The sequence below is a fragment of the Benincasa hispida genome, chromosome 9, assembly GCF_009727055.1.
Source record: "Benincasa hispida cultivar B227 chromosome 9, ASM972705v1, whole genome shotgun sequence".
Taxonomy (NCBI): Eukaryota; Viridiplantae; Streptophyta; class Magnoliopsida; order Cucurbitales; family Cucurbitaceae; genus Benincasa; species Benincasa hispida.
In genome coordinates this window covers 56814204-56832242 of record NC_052357.1, presented here as the reverse complement: position 1 = coordinate 56832242, position 18039 = coordinate 56814204, and the positions used below count along the sequence as shown (strand labels likewise).

The 18039-nt window shown below is 34.7% G+C and overlaps 1 protein-coding gene across 1 annotated transcript; it reads left to right on the top strand.

Annotated features, from left to right (window-relative positions):
* The first annotated feature begins 11911 nt into the window (after nt 1-11911).
* Nucleotides 11912-14621, top strand: LOC120086774 (pollen-specific leucine-rich repeat extensin-like protein 3). The gene is given in 4 exon segments (XM_039043568.1): nt 11912-13137; nt 13278-13600; nt 13602-13808; nt 13810-14621. Coding segments are annotated over 4 exon segments (1965 nt in total). The 5' UTR covers nt 11912-11996; the 3' UTR covers nt 14104-14621.
* Nucleotides 14622-18039: the final 3418 nt, after the last annotated feature.

The window sequence follows — 18039 nt, the reverse complement described above, 5'->3', positions numbered from 1 at the left end:
AAATGATACACTAGTGATGTAAAATTAGCCATCAAAGACTTGATGACTAAAATTAGTGTGAACGCAATTATGCGATGCATGTATTAGGTTATGCGTTTATACTCATACATCGGTGGTCATGCGTTAGAATGAAAATATGTGTTACTCTTATATGTGATGACCTTGCGTTCCTGTCACAAGTTTTCTTATGCCACGCCAAGTATAACGCGAACGCAAGTTTCTCGGGTGATCCGAGGTCGAACTCAGGGACTTGTAGCTAGATGTATGCGATGATATGTTTGCAGCGGATGAATAAAAGAATGATGGGGTTTGTAAACTAAGCACTCTCCTACTCCTAACTAACAGATTAAGCGGTGAGAATACGAATGAGAGGTAGAGACACGACAACTGTTGACGCTTAGTAAATGAATGGAAAAATAGATAAAATGTACAGATGTCTTCATTGCAACCCTAAGCTTGACCACAAGGGCAACTCCAGCCAACACAGACTAATGCAATCATGCCATACAGGCCTGCCGCAAATGCACGTGATTTGTATTAGCAAATGGAACTTATTCCTAAGTTTCCATTCTTGCTTATGGGATCTTATTCTAGCTCTCCCGAGCATCGATTCTAACCTAACTATCTCAAATCTTAGGTTCTTTCTTTAGACTCTCTCTCGAGTAACTCTAAAGGTGTGACGGACGTATACATAAGACAAGGTAACCGCAAAAGTCTGGTTGACGTAAGATTATTCCTATCTCAAGGGAACACTTGCTTACACTACTTAATGACCACTACCCTCCCAGGTAGTTAGTTGTGGCTGATTTTACTCATAGACAAGCATTGCGTCCACTTATAGACAAGCCTTGCTACAACTTCACACTAAGCAAATAAGGTTTTCTCACACACTCACGCTACGCACACTTCCCGGTGGTTTGCTACATGCTTCATATTCCTATGCTGCATGATCAAGTATGCAATACTCTAACAATTTCACTAAGTGATGCGATGAAAGTTAAGGATGCTAAGTAAAGGAAGATGGAGATGGAATCGAAGGAAATATAGAAATGCATTGATCACAAAATGTATTAATTCCTTAAGCCAAAACGTAATATAATACAATGTAAGGAAAGAAAAAAAGTGAAAATACCAGCTAGAAGCAATGTCTTGTTTCCAACAAATGTGTGTCAAGGCTGTCGGTGGTGCCATAGAAGGGCGGTAGAGCTGACTCTCTCGAGCTCTAGCTTCGGCAAAGGCTCCGGTCGTCACTCGGAATGGATGAAGGAGATGAAGAACTCTCAAGCTCCTCTCATGCTTTAGTTTGGATCACAAGGATCCGCCCTAAGGAGAGCCTCAGGCGAAAAACCTTAGATAAAATGAAATTCTTCTCAGCGGCTTCTATTTATAGAGGTTGATCGCTGACAGCGTTAATGAACCTACTTTGATTCTGACATTCCGGTGCGATGGTTCTTTTCTGAATCTCTGTTGCTAACGGCGTGGTAGGTGAAATGTCAACATCATCTTTTGATTTTTCCGAGATATGCATTTATGGTTCCATTCCACCAACTTTGTGTTCATCCCTCTATTATGGTTATCATGTAGCTGCAATCTTGTGATGACCGCATTCGCTTGATGACTGCAACTTCTATGCGATCTCCGCAATCGCTTGACGATCGCAACTCCTATGCGATGGACGCATGCGGTCGATTATCGCAACACCCATGCGTTAAACGTATGCGTTTGCCATTGCGATGGAGAAATTCTCCACATGCGGTCGTCTTTGTGATAGCTCGGTTTCCGCGTATGCGTCCGCTTCCTGCGTTAACTACAAAGATAAACAATTGAATGCATAATAACGCATAATAATGGGTTAGCTGAGATTCTTAATGCTGATCGACGCAAACTCATTTTCTCATGAATTTCTAACATATTCGCCGCATATTTCACTTAACAATCCTCATAATTCTAAATAAAAGGCCTAAGATGACGTGCATTTCTGCCCGTCATCATACACTACTCTAGGATTTGAACTCAAATTAGCTCTCAAAGATAACAACTAATAAAGCTAACCACTATGTCATAGTACATATTGGAAAATTATCTAAAATAACCCTTAAAGTTTTTCTCTTTAAAAAAATAGCACACTTTTTGAAAACACGTAAAAATATTTTTCTTGATCAATCACAGGCAAGATCGAGATCGAGATCGGGATTGGGTTATAAACATGAAAAACTTTAGTTCACCACTCACTACAAGAATTTGGACTTTTGCCGACGACGGAAACTATCGAAAAAAGTTAAAAAAAACCATCGAAAAAAGCTATCCCGTTAGAAATCCAATCGTCGTAACATCATTAGGACAGTGTCATTGGGAAAACCTTCCCCGACCCAAAAAACCTTGTCATAGAAAATCTCGACTGAACAAGGATCGGGCTTTTGCCGACCTTAAATGATACTGTTGGGAAAAGTTATTTCTCCCAACAATAAGAATAATTTTCCACCATCAGGAGAAGTCAACTTATACCGACGGTTCCATTTGGCGTTAGGAGATGGTTACTTATCCGGACCCTCTATCTATAATTCGACCATTGGCAAAAGTTATCTTAAGATCTATTAACATAAAATTACACCTTTTCCAACCACTATACTATTGGAAGATGAGCCTTGTGTATACAAGAAAATCATCAATAATTCAGTAGTTTTTCTAGTGTTATATGTAGATGATATCCTACTTATTGGGAATGATGTAGGTTACTGACTAAAGTTAAGAACTGACTAGCGACCCAATTCCAAATGAAAGATTTGGGAGAGGCTCAGTTTGTTCTGGGTATTCAGATATTTAGAGATTATAAGAACAAAATGCTAGCTCTATCTCAAACATCATATATTGACAAGATGCTTGTCAAATATTTGATGCAGAACTTCAAGAGGGGCTTATTGCCTTTCAGGCATGGAGTGATATTGTCTAAGGAACAATGTTCTAAGACACCTCAAGAGGTTGAAGAGATGAGACAGATCCTCTATGCACAGGTTGGGGGCAGCTTTATATATGCGATGTTATGTACTAGACTTGACATCTACTATGTAGTGGGGATAGTCAGTAGATATCAATCTAATCCAGGATTAGATCACTGGACCACCGTTAAAAACATCCTCAAGTATCTATGGAGAATGAAGGACTATATGCTCGTGTATAGTTCAATTTGATCCTTACGGGATACACGGACTATGATTTTCAGAATGATAAGGATTCTAGAAAATCTACATCTGGATCAGTGTTCACTCTTAACGGAGAGGCAGTAGTATGGAGAAGCACCAAGCAAGGGTGCATTGCTGACTCCACTATAGAGGCTGAGTATGTAGTGGCTTGTGAAGCTACTAAGGAAGTTGTTTGACTCAGGAAATTCTTGACTGATCTGGAAGTTGTTCCAGACATGTCAAAGCTCATCACACTTTATTATCATAATAGTGGTACTGTGACTAATTCCTGAGAGTCTAGGAGTCACAAGCGCAGGAAGCATATAGAGCAGAAGTATCATCTCATTTGAGAGATTGTGTATCGAGGGGAGGTGATTGTCATGCAGATAGCTTCGGAGCACAACATTATTGATCCATTTACAAAAGCCCTCACGGCTAAGGTGTTTGAGGGTCATTTGCAGAGTATGTGTCTATGGGACAGGCCACATCTAGACTAGGGCAAGTGGGAGATTTGTACTGGACACATGTTATGCCCTAGTTTATTATTTGTGTACTTTGTATTTTGACTATATTATACACCTCATTAGTTTTAGGTCAAGTGGGAGATTGTTAAGGTTGATGAATTTCGTAGGTGTTGGGATTGGTGTCCTAATTCTCTCAGAGTCTCATTGTTTGTAGTATACACATTGTTTATGAATAAAATAAGTGTTATTTCATTCTGGCATTTATTCATATCTAATAAACAAAGTTCCATGGTTATCTTATATAAACTTAAGCATGTATATGAGATATACAAGTGGATCATGTCTTAAGTGATAACCTAAATAGGTCTTTAGTATAAGGATTAAGGAGGGATTCCTAATCCTGGTGACACTATGGAAACAACCCGTTTTGTAAGGGTTTGAAAGTGTTGTAAACTACTACAGATGATAGATCCTGACCATTCATGTGGAGACATGCGAGCAGGGTTGTCCTATACAAAGAGTTTGTATAAGACCGTACCTCGAGATGATTCGTCTCTGTATATAACGTCGTTGATACTGGAGACTTACATCTCACTTAAATGACCATAGATGACATGACCTCAATCCTCAGTATTTTAGGAGCTTCTGCCTTTAAGTAGTATGGGTGAGAATGGCCAAATTGCCAACTCAACATGCTTACCTTTTTTTGGGACTTGTCTGATTTGGGAGCTGGGAACTTAGTTACACAAGATGAAATTCACTTCTTCCCTGAAGTAGGGGTAATTAGATAAATTGTTCCCTTAAATGCTGATTCCAGGGCTTGAATATAGTGGTCACAGCTTCTTTTTATAAGAAAGGACTCAGTCATAGTAGGACTATAACTTATGTTCATTAGAGGGATCTGTGGTACTTAAGGAGTTAGATGTAACTACAGTGGTCTTAACTTATGTTCATTTCTTCCCCGAAGTAGGGGTAATTTCTCTTGAGGGATCTTGAATATAAGTCTTCAAAGATTTGTTAATTTCTTCCCTTGATCGTTTAGTAAAGCATGCTGTAATTTCTGTTTTGCATATAGCCTGTTGTTTCTGTTTGTGACTGTAATTGTGTATGTTCATATATGATTGAAATTTGGAAAGATCCTTCCACTGCTAATGGAAATCCTCATGTCCGATTTCCTTCAGTAGGGTTCTATAGTTTGTAAATATATTGAACAAACTCATTGTTTATTTAATAAAATATATGATATTTTATTCAAACTCATTGTCTATTTAATAAAATATATGATATTTTATTCTTATTTTAGTTGCATTAACCACAAACCAATAAACTAACATCCAAGGTTATCTTGTAACTTAAACATGTATGTAGAGACATACGGGTGGATCATGTTTAAGTGATAACCTAAATGGTCTGTAGTAGATGGATAAGGTTGGGTACCTTATCCGGGTGACACTACGAGTATGACTCACATTGTAGGTGTTACAATTGTTGTAAAGTACTACAAATGATCTGATCCTGATCATTCATGTATAGACATATGAGCCGAAATATTCTATACAAAGAAGTTTGTATATGATCTTCACCAAGATGACCATAGGTAACATGACCTGAATTCTAAGTGAGTCGTGAACTCCTACCTATGAGGGCGGTCCTTTGATTTGTATGGGTGAGAGTGGCCAAATCACCGACTCAACAAGCCTACCATTTTGGGAATTCGTCTGATTGGGGAGCTGGGAACATAGCTATACAAGAAGAAATTCACTCCTTCCCCGAGGTCATGGTAAGTAGATAAATTGCTCCTTTAAGGGTTGATTCTGGGGCTTGAACAATGTGCCACACCCTCTTCTAGCCGGAGAAGGGATTAATCATTGTTGGACTTTGATCTATTGTTCATTAGAGGGATCAGTGGTACTTAAGAAGTTAGATGTAACTATAGGGGAAAAACGGTAATTTTTAGCCTAGCTATACTTACGAGCAATTTGTGAAGGGTCATCATATTGTTGATTAGTTATATCCAATGGACACAGATATGTAGTGCGAAGAGTGCAACTATCGGTCTTTAGTGGAGTACCCGATAGTTAACGGATGGTGAATAATTTAATTAAAAGTTTGATTAATTATCCATATACCGTTGGAGCTTCAAGCTACAGGTCCATGAGGTCCTCTTGGTAGCTCAATAAGATTAAATGAGAATAAGTTTTTTGATTAATTTGAATTGTTCAAATTAATAGAGAGATTTAATTATATATGATATAATTAAGTTATTTTAATTATATGTGATATAATTATTATAATGTATTTGATACATTATGACTTTAGTGAGAGAAAATAAATATTCGAATATGATTAAAATATTAATTATATGAATTTGATTTAAAATTGGTTTATGTACTTTTGGCTTTAGGAAGAGAGGAGAAAGTCTCCTTCTTCACGAGATACACAGTGAGAAAGACAGAATTGGTTATGTGAAGTTTAGGTTGTTGGTGAACAATCTCAATTCTTGCTCCTATCTACTAAAAATTCCCTCATTCCAAAATAGCCAAATCCCACCACTCCTGGGTTCTCTGCCTGAGAATACCGAGGAAGCCTTCGTGGTTGTGTTCAGATCTTGATCGAAGGATTCTTGAAGATAGTCTTCAAAGGTATAAGTTTCTGAAACTTTTAAGTTTTTCTTTTGTTAAAACATGCTATAATTCATAGAAATGCATATCTTATTGTTTATTTATTGTAAAAATTTACATTCAATGAGACGATCTTGCTTCCTCTCAAGGTTCTCTCTTATCAAAGTTCCTTCAGGAAAAACTCTAATAAAGATTTTCCAACATTATTTTTTAAAATTGACCCTCTCCCGATGCTTGTAAAACCGTCGGGCTAGGTAGGTTCTCCCGATGGTCGTTTGAACCACCTTTGGGATAACTTTAATAAAATTTTGGCAACCCTTTTATTTAAATTGATCATTTCCCAACCCTTGCAAAATCGTCGGGCTAAGTATATTCTCCCAATCCTAGTTTGAACCACTGTCGAGATAACTTTAATAAAAAAATTTCGACCTTTTTTTTTTAAATTATCTCTCGACACTTGTACAACCATCGAGCGAAGTATATAATCCCAACGGTTGTTTGACCCACCATCAGGATAACTCTAATAAAAGTTTCCCAACCTTTTTTTAAATTGACTCTCTCCTGACGCTTCTACAACCGTTGGCCTAAGTACGTTCTTCTGAAGGTAGTTTCACCTACCATTGGGATAACTCTAATAAAATTTTTTCAACCTTCTTTTAAAACCCGATGTCTCATCTATACCGTTGGGATAGGCACTATCTTCCGATGTTGCAATTGTAGCATCAGGAAAGGTGAACGAATCTTTTTTCTAACGTGGTTTATGTCGACGGTCCAAGAGAATGGTGTCGAGAGAGTCGAATTATCGTGACGCTATTCAAATTTTCGTCAAGAGATTATTTTTTCTTGATGCCACAAAAAGTGTCGGGAGAAATTAGCTTTCCCAACGCTTTTTTCGACATTGGGAAAAACCAAAATTCTTATAGTGACCTGTCTGGTTTATAAAAATTAGGTTTTATCATTATGCCCCCATTATTATATCATTTTATTATTATTAATGAGTGAATTAGAAAATCTATACAATTGGCTTGCTCCACAAGTTTAGGGTCTCAAATTTCCTCTCTCGTTTTTTAAGGTTTCCTTCTCTTTTCAACACATTTTTTTTTTCACAAAATCATAAGAACAAGGTATATATATATCTTGCTTTTGTATTTATTAAATAACTTTAAATCCTATTTTGGTCTCTGAACTTTGAACATTGTTATATTTTTGTCCTTAAACTTTTAAAATTATCTATTTTAGTTCCTAAATTTTAAAAAATGTTTATTTTGGTCTCTAAACTTTGAACATTATTTTATTTTGGTCCTTAAACTTTTAAAATTATCTATTTTAGTTCCTGAATTTTAAAAGATGTTTATTTTGGTCCTGCTATTAAAAATTTGTTAACTTCTTAATAAAATGACAAGATGATTTGTATTTTTGGATGACTAAGCTACCATAGGTTAACTACGTTACAAAAAAAAATCTATGGTTTCCATCTTGAATAAGGTGGTAAAGTGATTTTGCATAAGTTAATTTGAAAGTCATTTTTTATTCAAGATTTTGGTTGTTCACTATTCTAGCGCATTGATAATTGACATTTTACTTCATCTTCATCTTACTCAACACATTTAGAGCCCAAAAATACATGCCATTTCACATTTCCATTTAAGTTTTAACGAAATTTTAGCTTCAGTGACTAAAATAAACATTTTTTTTAGTTTAAGGGCTAAAACAAACATTTTTAAAAATTTAAGGACCAAAATAAAATAAGATTCATAGTCCAAGGACCAAAATAGGATTTAAACCTATTAAATATGTTTGTCTTCTAACATTCATGCTAATTATGTTTGTCTTCTAACATTCATGCTTTTAACCCCAAAGATAGTCTTTCGAGTATCTCTACGAAAACCCTCTAGTAAACTACAAAGTCACCAATCTCGCCTGAGAATCATATGAAGGACTAAGATTGACTAAAAATGATTAAATCTCAGGCGAGATATTGACATTTTTGGACCGAGATACATCCTTCTTCCCAAGATTTGTACATATTCTTGTAACTTTTTGTATATTTGTTTTGTTTTTTTACGCAATACCTCACATAGTTGTTTGTTTCGATGGCGAATGGAAAGAGAAGGGAAAAGAATATGTAGAGAACCAGTTGAAAGGTTTGATTGTAGATGTCGGGATAAAAGTATGAGGAATTTTTACCCTAACAAAGTTACAAACTTAAAAATCAAACCTTTAACCAAACCAACAACTAAGGGTAATGCGAAATACCTCTACTACAGTGAGTCGAAATCAAGTGAACCGATGCAATGATACTTGAAAAATAGCAAGTTTCAGGGAATAAAACTTGATGAAGAACTGTGAAGAAGATCGAAGAAGTTCACTGAAGAAGAAGGAAAAGGAAGGGAAACCTTGGGTTTTTTAGTCAGGGGTAGTTTGGTCCTTTCACATGAACCCAAAATATAAGTTGTAACGTCTCTCTATGATCTCGGGGCTCAAATTCGATCGGGATTGACCGAGAAAAATATTTTTAATAGTTTTTAAAAAGTGTACTATTTCTAAAAGAGAGAGGCCTTAGCTTTTAAAATTTGGGTTAGTTTATATGCTTAATTTTCAAAAATTAAAAAAAAAAAATCATTTAATAACTATTTGGTTTTTAGTTTTTGGTTTTTGATTTTCTCTTTTTGGTTAATTTTTGAAAAATAAAAACCATACATATTTGGTTACTATTTTCTTAAAGATTGAAAAAAAAAACATATTTAACTATTATGTTTTTGTTTTTTATTTTTAAAATAAAAAAAGTTTTGATTACTTTTTAGTTTTATATTTTTATAAAACTAAAATAATTTTCTTTTTACAATAATTTTCCATTTAATATATATAATTATTGAAATTTTAGGATGACTCGACCACCATATCACATTTATCAAAGTTGATGCTCAAACACTTAGTGTAACAACAATAAAATAACAACCAGTAAAACAAATAAAAATGCACACAGAGATTGGTAACCCAATTAAGCGATAAACCATATACGTTTGAGAGGTAGTATGCCTGGAAAAAATAATTTACTAATATTGAAAAGTTAAAATTTTACAAAGGAATACTTATGGTAAAGTAACGACATTGCACGTGTAGAGTCTAACTAATGATCACCTAAACTCCTCCTAGATGTGAGACTCTTTCTCAATGGAACTTAGACTCCCTCTAAATAAGCAATTATTAGTGAAGAACACTTCGACTCCCCTCAGTATATGAGAGTCTGAGACTCCCTCTCTTTAATGCAATCTTTTTCACTACAAGTGAAGATGATTCAGTGACTCCCCCTAAGTAGAAGAACTTCTTCACGCAACGATTAGGCTCCCCCTAATATAGAATTCCTTCTCGAAAGATAAGTCTTAGGCTCCCCATAAGACCATGAAAGCTTCTTGTTCAAGCAAAAATATCAAGCAAAGGCAATACTCAATCGTACTGTACAAACGACCGCCATGCAAAGCGACCACCAAAACAAAATATAGAAACAACAACTCTACAAATGCAAGAACTTTCTAATAAATAGGCACAGTGGAGATAAAGGCAAAACATCCCAACAAAAAACGGAAAACCAATGAGAAAGGAAAAAATCTATGGAAAAATAATTATGCAGAATATTCCACATAACGAGAAAATAATCTTGCACAAATAGCATCTTGTTTGACATCTTTTGTGACAACTTCTGTGACATCATCTTTCAACCACAAAACCAAAATCCTTAAACAAATATTCAGCCAACACCGGAATCTCTAACAATTATAAAATTATCTCTATTATTATTATTATTTAAAAAAATTATATTGATAAAACAATATCAATATTTTAAAGGGTATTTATAATGAATAGCACTTTTACATTTTAAAAACAATTGCAGATAGACTCGTTCATTGTTGGACTCTTATAAGCGATATGATTTATCATTAATAGATTCCGAAAGCTGGCTGGATCTAGATTTTGTTATATCTGCAATTTTTTTTACATTATGTTATATCTACTAATACTTTGAGCTTGATTAATATATTTACAATTGCCCTTACTTTAAATGTACGGATTAATCACAAAAATTTGACATTTTTTCTATATGTAAAAATTTTTCTATTTGAATATTTGTGTCTTTCTAATTTTTAAAAGATGATAATTAATTTATATTTTTCAAACAGAAATTATTTTAAAAGATATTATTCTTAAAATATAAAATGAGAATTGATATGAAAATTAAGACCTATAGAGGCTGCAGGATTCAAATCCCTGCTATAGGTACCATGACCGCAAGAGAACCAATACATTAACATAACATAAAATCATCATTTTTTTTTTAATTTTTATTAAATATAAACGCACACCTTATATAAACAAAAAAATGTTTCTGAAAACCATTTTTAATGATTTTTTTAAGGATTTTAACATTTTTTAAAAACGTTTAAAAAACAGAAAACAAATAAAAGAATCACTACCAAACGAGTTCTTTTTTTCTTTTTCTTTTTTTTTTTTCTTTTTGAATTATCTCCAACTTTCTATTATGTTACTAATTAGAACCCTAATAATTCCATTTTTTCTTAAAACTTTTTATTAGGAGTGCTCGTGAATTGAATTAGATTGGATCGAAGAACATTTTAAATCCGACTCAATTCTACGGATTGTAAATTTTTTTAACTCAAATAACTCTCATTAAAAAATGAATAAACTCAACTCAATTATGATACATTTAAGTTGGGTTGGTTCGGATTACTTGGGTCATTTATAACACTTCTCCTAAAAGAAATTAAAATGTTAATATGTAAAAAAAATTGATTTAATTATTTTTCATATATTGGATTAATATAATGTAATATCTCTTTCCAAAGTGCTAAAATAATTATTTTTAAAAGTTGTTGGATAATGAATTATCCGAAAAATTAATGAAATTAGATAAAACTAAAATAAATATATGAATATCTAATTGTATCATAAGAATATATATATTTATTTCAAGTTAATAATAAGCTCATATTGGTTTGAGTTATTTTAAGTGAGTCTGAACCAATTCAATCCATTTTTTTTTTATTTATTTAACCAAACCCATCCCAAAATAGTTGATGATTGAACTCAAACCGCCTGAATTGAATTGAGTTGATCAATTTTTTCAGGTCTTCCTGTTTTTTTAACACCCTTACCTTTTATGTTTTAAATATGAATTTTAATTTTATGTTTAAAGAACCTTTCTTTTTCTTTTTCTTTTTTTTTTGTTTGTTTAATAGAGACGTTGATTTTAAAAAATTTAAAGCGTAAAAACCAATAAAATCTATTATTATAAAAGTTTTGAGACTAAAAAGTTTATGAATTAAACGTGTATTTTAAACTTGATTTTACCACAGAAGTTTAAAAATTGTTATTAAAAAAGAGGGAAAAAAAAAACGAAGTAAAATCAGAGAGACCAAATAATCCGTCTCCTTCTTCCTCGCAGCAACGGTATGCAGTTTGTTGAAAGAAAATCACGGGCAGCCACAAAAACGAAAACTCAACAAACTCATTACCATTTCAATGGGAATCGACTATATTCGGAAAACGACCGTCAGCCACAGCGGAAAAGCCTCTCGACCGCCGAATCGGCCCACCCCACTCCGGTATAAAACCCCGCCGGAATCCCCATTCATCTTCATCCCTTCCAAACAGTCCTTGGTCTATCCAAGGTGGCGGCAATCTTTTAGTAAATAAATAAAACAAATAAACGAAAAATGAAGGGTTTAGGCTGCTGTTTGTTCATCTCTGTTCTTCTCCTCCTCTCTTCTCTTTCATTTTTGTCTTCGGCCCTTTCCGATGCCGAAGCTTCTTTCATTGCCGGCCGCCAACTTCTAACCCTTCATGAGAATCATGATTTGCCTGATGATTACGAGTCGAAAGTTGAGGTCAATGAAACCTTTTCCAGCCCCAGGCTCCGGCGGGCCTACATTGCCCTTCAAGCCTGGAAGCTCGCTATTTATTCAGACCCTTTAAACACCACCGCCAATTGGGTAGGCCCCGATGTCTGCTCCTACACCGGAGTTTTCTGCGCCCCTGCTCTCGACGACCCCAAACTCGAAGTTGTCGCCGGAATCGACCTCAACGAAGGCGATATCGCCGGTTACCTCCCCGTGGAGCTCGGTTTGCTGACTGACATTGCTCTGTTCCACATCAACAGCAACCGATTCTGCGGCATTGTCCCGTTTAGCTTCTCCAAGCTTACTCTGCTCTACGAGCTGGACATTAGTAACAACAGATTTGTAGGCCATTTCCCTGAAGTGGTTGTGAGGATTCCTAATTTGAAATATCTGGACATCAGATACAATGATTTCGAAGGTGAATTGCCTTCTGAGCTTTTCACTAAGGAACTGGATGCGATTTTCCTCAACAACAACAGATTCACCTCCTTCATTCCTGAGAGTTTTGGGGACTCGCCGGCATCGGTTATTGTAATTGCCAACAACAATTTCACGGGATGTATTCCGAGCAGCATTGGCAAAATGGGGAATACATTGAAGCAGCTTATAATGTTGAATAATGGACTTGTTGGTTGTTTGCCTAGTGAAATTGGGATGCTTGGAAATGCTACGGTTTTGGATGTTTCGTCAAACCAGTTGAGTGGAATCTTGCCGAAGAGCTTCGATGGGTTGAAGAATGTGGAGATTATGGATATTTCTTCGAATTTGTTGACTGGCGTTGTGCAGGAGGGTTTGTGCAATTTGCCTAAATTGGTTAATTTGACATTCTCTTACAATTTCTTCAATGGCGAGGCGGATAGGTGTGTGCCGCAGAATAGAAAGGATGTTTTGTTGGATGATGGTAACAATTGCTTGCCGGAAAGACCCAAGCAGAAGGCGGCAGAGACTTGTACCCCCTGTTATCAAGCAAGAGCGTTGATTGCAGTAAGCTAAGTGTGGCGGAGGATCGTCGTCGTCGTCACCACCTAAGCATGAGGTTGCTGTACCAAAGGCACCAGTGCCGGAGCCTGGAGTACAGTATCTTCACCTGTGCCGGAGCCCGAGGCACCAACACCTTCCCCTGTTGACGATTCTCACGAGCAATCACCAGTCCCAAGATACCGCCCCTTCCTCCACCTGTAGTGCACTCTCCTCCACCACCGGTGCACTCTCCTCCACCACGGTGCACTCTCCTCCACCACGGTTCACTTTCACCACCACCGGTTTCATCACCCCCACCACCACCAGTTCACTCTCCACCACCACCAGTTCACTCTCCACCACCACCGGTTTCATCACCCCCACCACCACCAGTTCACTCTCCACCACCACCAGTTCACTCTCCACCACCACCGGTTTCATCACCCCACCACCGGTTCATCACCCCCACCACCACCAGTTCACTCTCCACCACCACCAGTTCAGCTCTCACCACCACCAGTTCACTCTCCACCACCACCGGTTTCATCACCCCCACCACCACCAGTTCACTCTCCACCCACCACCGGTTTCATCACCCCACCACCGGTTCACTCTCCCCCACCCCCAGTTCACTCTCCCCACCACCGGTCTCCTCGCCCCACACGGTCTCTCCCCACCACCACCAGTTTACTCTCCACCACCACCACCGCCGGTGCACTCACCCCCACCACCAGTCCATTCACCACCACCACCGGTGCACTCACCCCCACCACCAGTCCATTCACCACCGCCTCCAGTCCAATCTCCTCCACCTCCGGTATTCTCTCCACCACCACCTTCCCCATCTCCATCTCCTCCTCCTCCGGTCGCATCTCCGCCGCCCCCACTAGAAGACATCATCCTGCCACCAAACTTGGGTTTCCAGTACTCATCACCACCTCCACCAATGTTTCCGGGATACTAAGCAGCAAATCATCGAACTCTCATCTCTATTTTAACATTTTTCATTTTTATTATGGGTAAACCATACTTTTGGTCTCGAGTTTAAAGTAAAGTTTCTATTTGGACCTAAAATTTGAGATTTAGTGAATAGTTCTAAAAATGATCATCGCGTGAAGTTGATAGTTGACTAATTGAAAAAATGAATAATTGAGGTTTCAATTCTTAAATCATCTTTCTCCACTTCATAAAAGGGAAGGGAAGGGAAAACAAAGAAGAGAGAGAAGGAGAAGAGAGAAAAGAAAAAAAAACATAAAATTAATAAAATATGTCATGATTTAAAAATTGACACCTCAATTATGTCTCATTTTTCTATATAAATCAACTTCACTCCAACCATTCAAAACGTATTTCTAAATTTTGAGGATCAAATACAAATTTATAATTTAATCTAGAGACCAAAAGTGTATTTTTAGCTTCATTACTATCCTATGTACCCTTGATGATGACAAATTGTAATGATCCCCTTCTTTGTGCAATATCAAGGCCATTGGAATTTTTATGAGATACATATGTGATATGTTGCTATAAACAATTGTCTTTTTTCCCCTTTCAGAATAATTTTGTTAAACTACATATATAAAATCATGTAATTAGCTACTATTATTATATCATCATCCATATAAACCTTACATTTTTCTGACATATATACTTCCATAGTTAAAATGAAATGAACCAAAATCTACCACATTTACTAAAAGTATTCAAATGAATTGATGACATGAAAAACAAAATGAATTTGAATCTACAACCTTCAATTAAATGTATAGGGTATTCGAATTAATAGATGTATGGAAAAAAATCGATTAATCCAAATCGAGTATGAATTAGATTGGGTATAAAACTTTAAATGAAAGTTCATAGATTCACTTATAAAAATTAAAGTTTTGGTTGAACCAAACCGACTAGTTTAAAAGTATTTTTTTCTCTACTTTATGATGTACATGTATTTATAATTCTTTTTGTATGATTTTTTCTCCAACAATTTTAAAAAAACTTTATGCCTCTAAGACATATATATATATTTATAATATGAAATTGAGTTACTAAATCTCAATTGTGTTGAAAAGTTAAATTTTAAAATATTAACATCTATAAAATACTTTTAAAAAAAATTAAATAATTTACTTTTGGCAAATGTTTGTTGACTATTAACCATATAGAAAAAAGAAACCTTATTACTTAAAATAAAGGAAAGAAAAACAAAATATTAACAACAAAAGTGTTAATTTATCAAAGGCATTTTTGTTTATAATAGACGAAGATTTAATAAGTTGGTGTAGATTGCCGCCAAGGAAAGAAGCGAACCATTGGGCCGAAAGTTTGGGCCATCACTCAAGTGTATGCAAGTCCACATACAAAAGCCCAAACCTGGTGGCGTACCCATCGGCCCATTCGAAGTTGTCCATTAAAGAGACCATACAAAATACCCTCTCACATTAGCTCCATTCCTATCATAAAATGCCACTACAAATTATAACATAAGGAATGAATTACATTCTTTATTTGTAGTACTTAGTTATCTAAATTAATTGAAAATATAATCAAAATCTTCATCTTATATATTTGTCTAATAAAAATAGAGATATATATAAGAATTATATCTCCATAAATATGACACCAAAATGAATAATTATATTATTGTAGAAATATATTGATGGTTGGCATATTAAAAGCTATTTTTTTTCCCTTTTTGTTAGTGAGACTATGGGATCAACATGATTATTCTAAATTATTAAAAATATTTTTCTAACAAAAAAATTGTAGCTAAAAGTTTAGATTAAAAATATAATGGACTTGTATAGAAAAGGTAAAGTGGCCTATTTTATTTAGGTTGAAAAATAATTTTGGTACCATGCAAGTTACAATTTAGGGTATGTTTGGATTGACTTACGAAAAAAGTGTTTTTCAAGAAACTCATTTTTATTTAAATATTTTTTTTTATAAAAATTGATTAAAATATACTTAAAAAGCTATTTTGACTAGTTGCCAAATGCTCAAATTTCTTCCAAAATGACTTATTTTTTAAATTAAACATTTGAAAATGTATTCCAAACACACTTTTAGTCTTTGAACTTTAGTTGGTAAGAATTTAGTCTCTCTATACTTTTAAATTTATAAATAATTTAATCCTTGAATATTAATAAGTAACAATTTAGCCCCTAAACTTTATAATTCTTAAGGACTTAGTTTCTATAATGAAAATTGTTGTAGGATTCAAACATCCAAATTCCATAAATTGATTGGAGATCAATTTTTTTTCTTAATAAACTATGAATATAAAGTTATTAAATAATAAGCATTGACAGTTAATTTAGATGATTTTTTCATGGCTAGGGATTGAATTGTTACACATTTCAAAGTCATGAAGTAAATTGATACCTATTAAAGTTCAAAGATTAAATTGTTACAGATTTAAAAGTATAGTAACTAAATGGTTACCAACTATGTTGGGTTTTATGTTCTAAAACTCGTGGTTTGTAAACAATAAACTCATTCTGTTAATCAATATAGATGTCATTGACGTTGGATTCGATAAAATTGTTATTGAACATTTGAATTTCTCATTTTGTTTAAGAAATAACCTAAATTCAATAAACGAAAATTCATGGCTATTACATGAGTACTTGAACTTTATGTGGAGACATAAGAGTGGATCAAGTTCGAGTAAATCGCCAAAATGGTATATAGTATATGGATAAGGCTAGGTACCTTATTCTAGGGACACTATCGGATGCAACCCACTTTGTAGATGTTACAATTATTGTAAACTGCTACAAACGAAGTGATCTTGATTCGTTCATGTGGAGATATGCGAGTGGGGGCATCCTATGCAAAGAGTTTGTATAAGATCAGACCAAGGAATAAGTCACTCTTACTTTATAACGTTGTTTACTGTTTAAGACAGACTATTCCAAAGCGATGACCTAGGTAACTTGACCTTAATCCTGAGCTAACTATGAACTCTTGTATATTCATGATTATCCTTAGATTTGCATGGGTGATGATTGGCTTAAGAGTGCGGGCTCAATAAGCATTCCATTTTAGGGGTAAGACTGGGTAGATAGCTTAGGACATAGGGTGCAAGATGAAATTAACTCTTACTTGCTATTAGGGATAGTAGAGAGGTTGTTCCCTTAAGTGTTGACTCCGGGTCTTGAACAAGGGGCTTTGCCCCCTTATTGTCCCGAAAGGGACTCGGTTTAGTGATTGGATCACAAACTAATTGTTCATTAGAGGATAAGTGAGACTTAAGGAACAAGATGTAATCTCGGGGGTAAAATAGCTTTTGACCCAACCGTTATTACGAACAACCTGTAAAGAATTGGCTTACTAATTATGGTTATATCGAGTGAACACAATTATATCTACAGTGAGGGGAGTGCAACTATTGGGCTTTACTGGAGTGACCCGATAGTTAATGAATGTTGGTTAATTACATTAAAGAGTTTAGCCGGTTAATCTGGATCATTGGAGCCCATGATCTGTAGGTCCATTAGATCTCCCTACTAGCTCACAAACAGATTAAACCTTAGAATAGCATTATGAGAGAATTTGAAATGTTCAAATTCAAATTGAGGGAATTATTAATTAAATATAATATAATTAAACATTTAATTATCAAATTAAACAAAATTGGAGAATCGAATAATATTTAAATATGATTTAAATATTAATTATATGAATAAGAATTTATGTTTGGGAATTGGTATTTTAATAATTTAATATTAGATATAAAATTATTTTAATTAATTAAATTGTTTAATTAATTAAATAAATAAATTTTATTTAAAATTTGAGAATTTGACTTTTATGAAAATTTAAATTTAGAAAATTATTTTTTGTTTTAATTTAGTTTTTTTGGAAAGTTAAATTAAAATTGAATTGTAATTGATTTTAA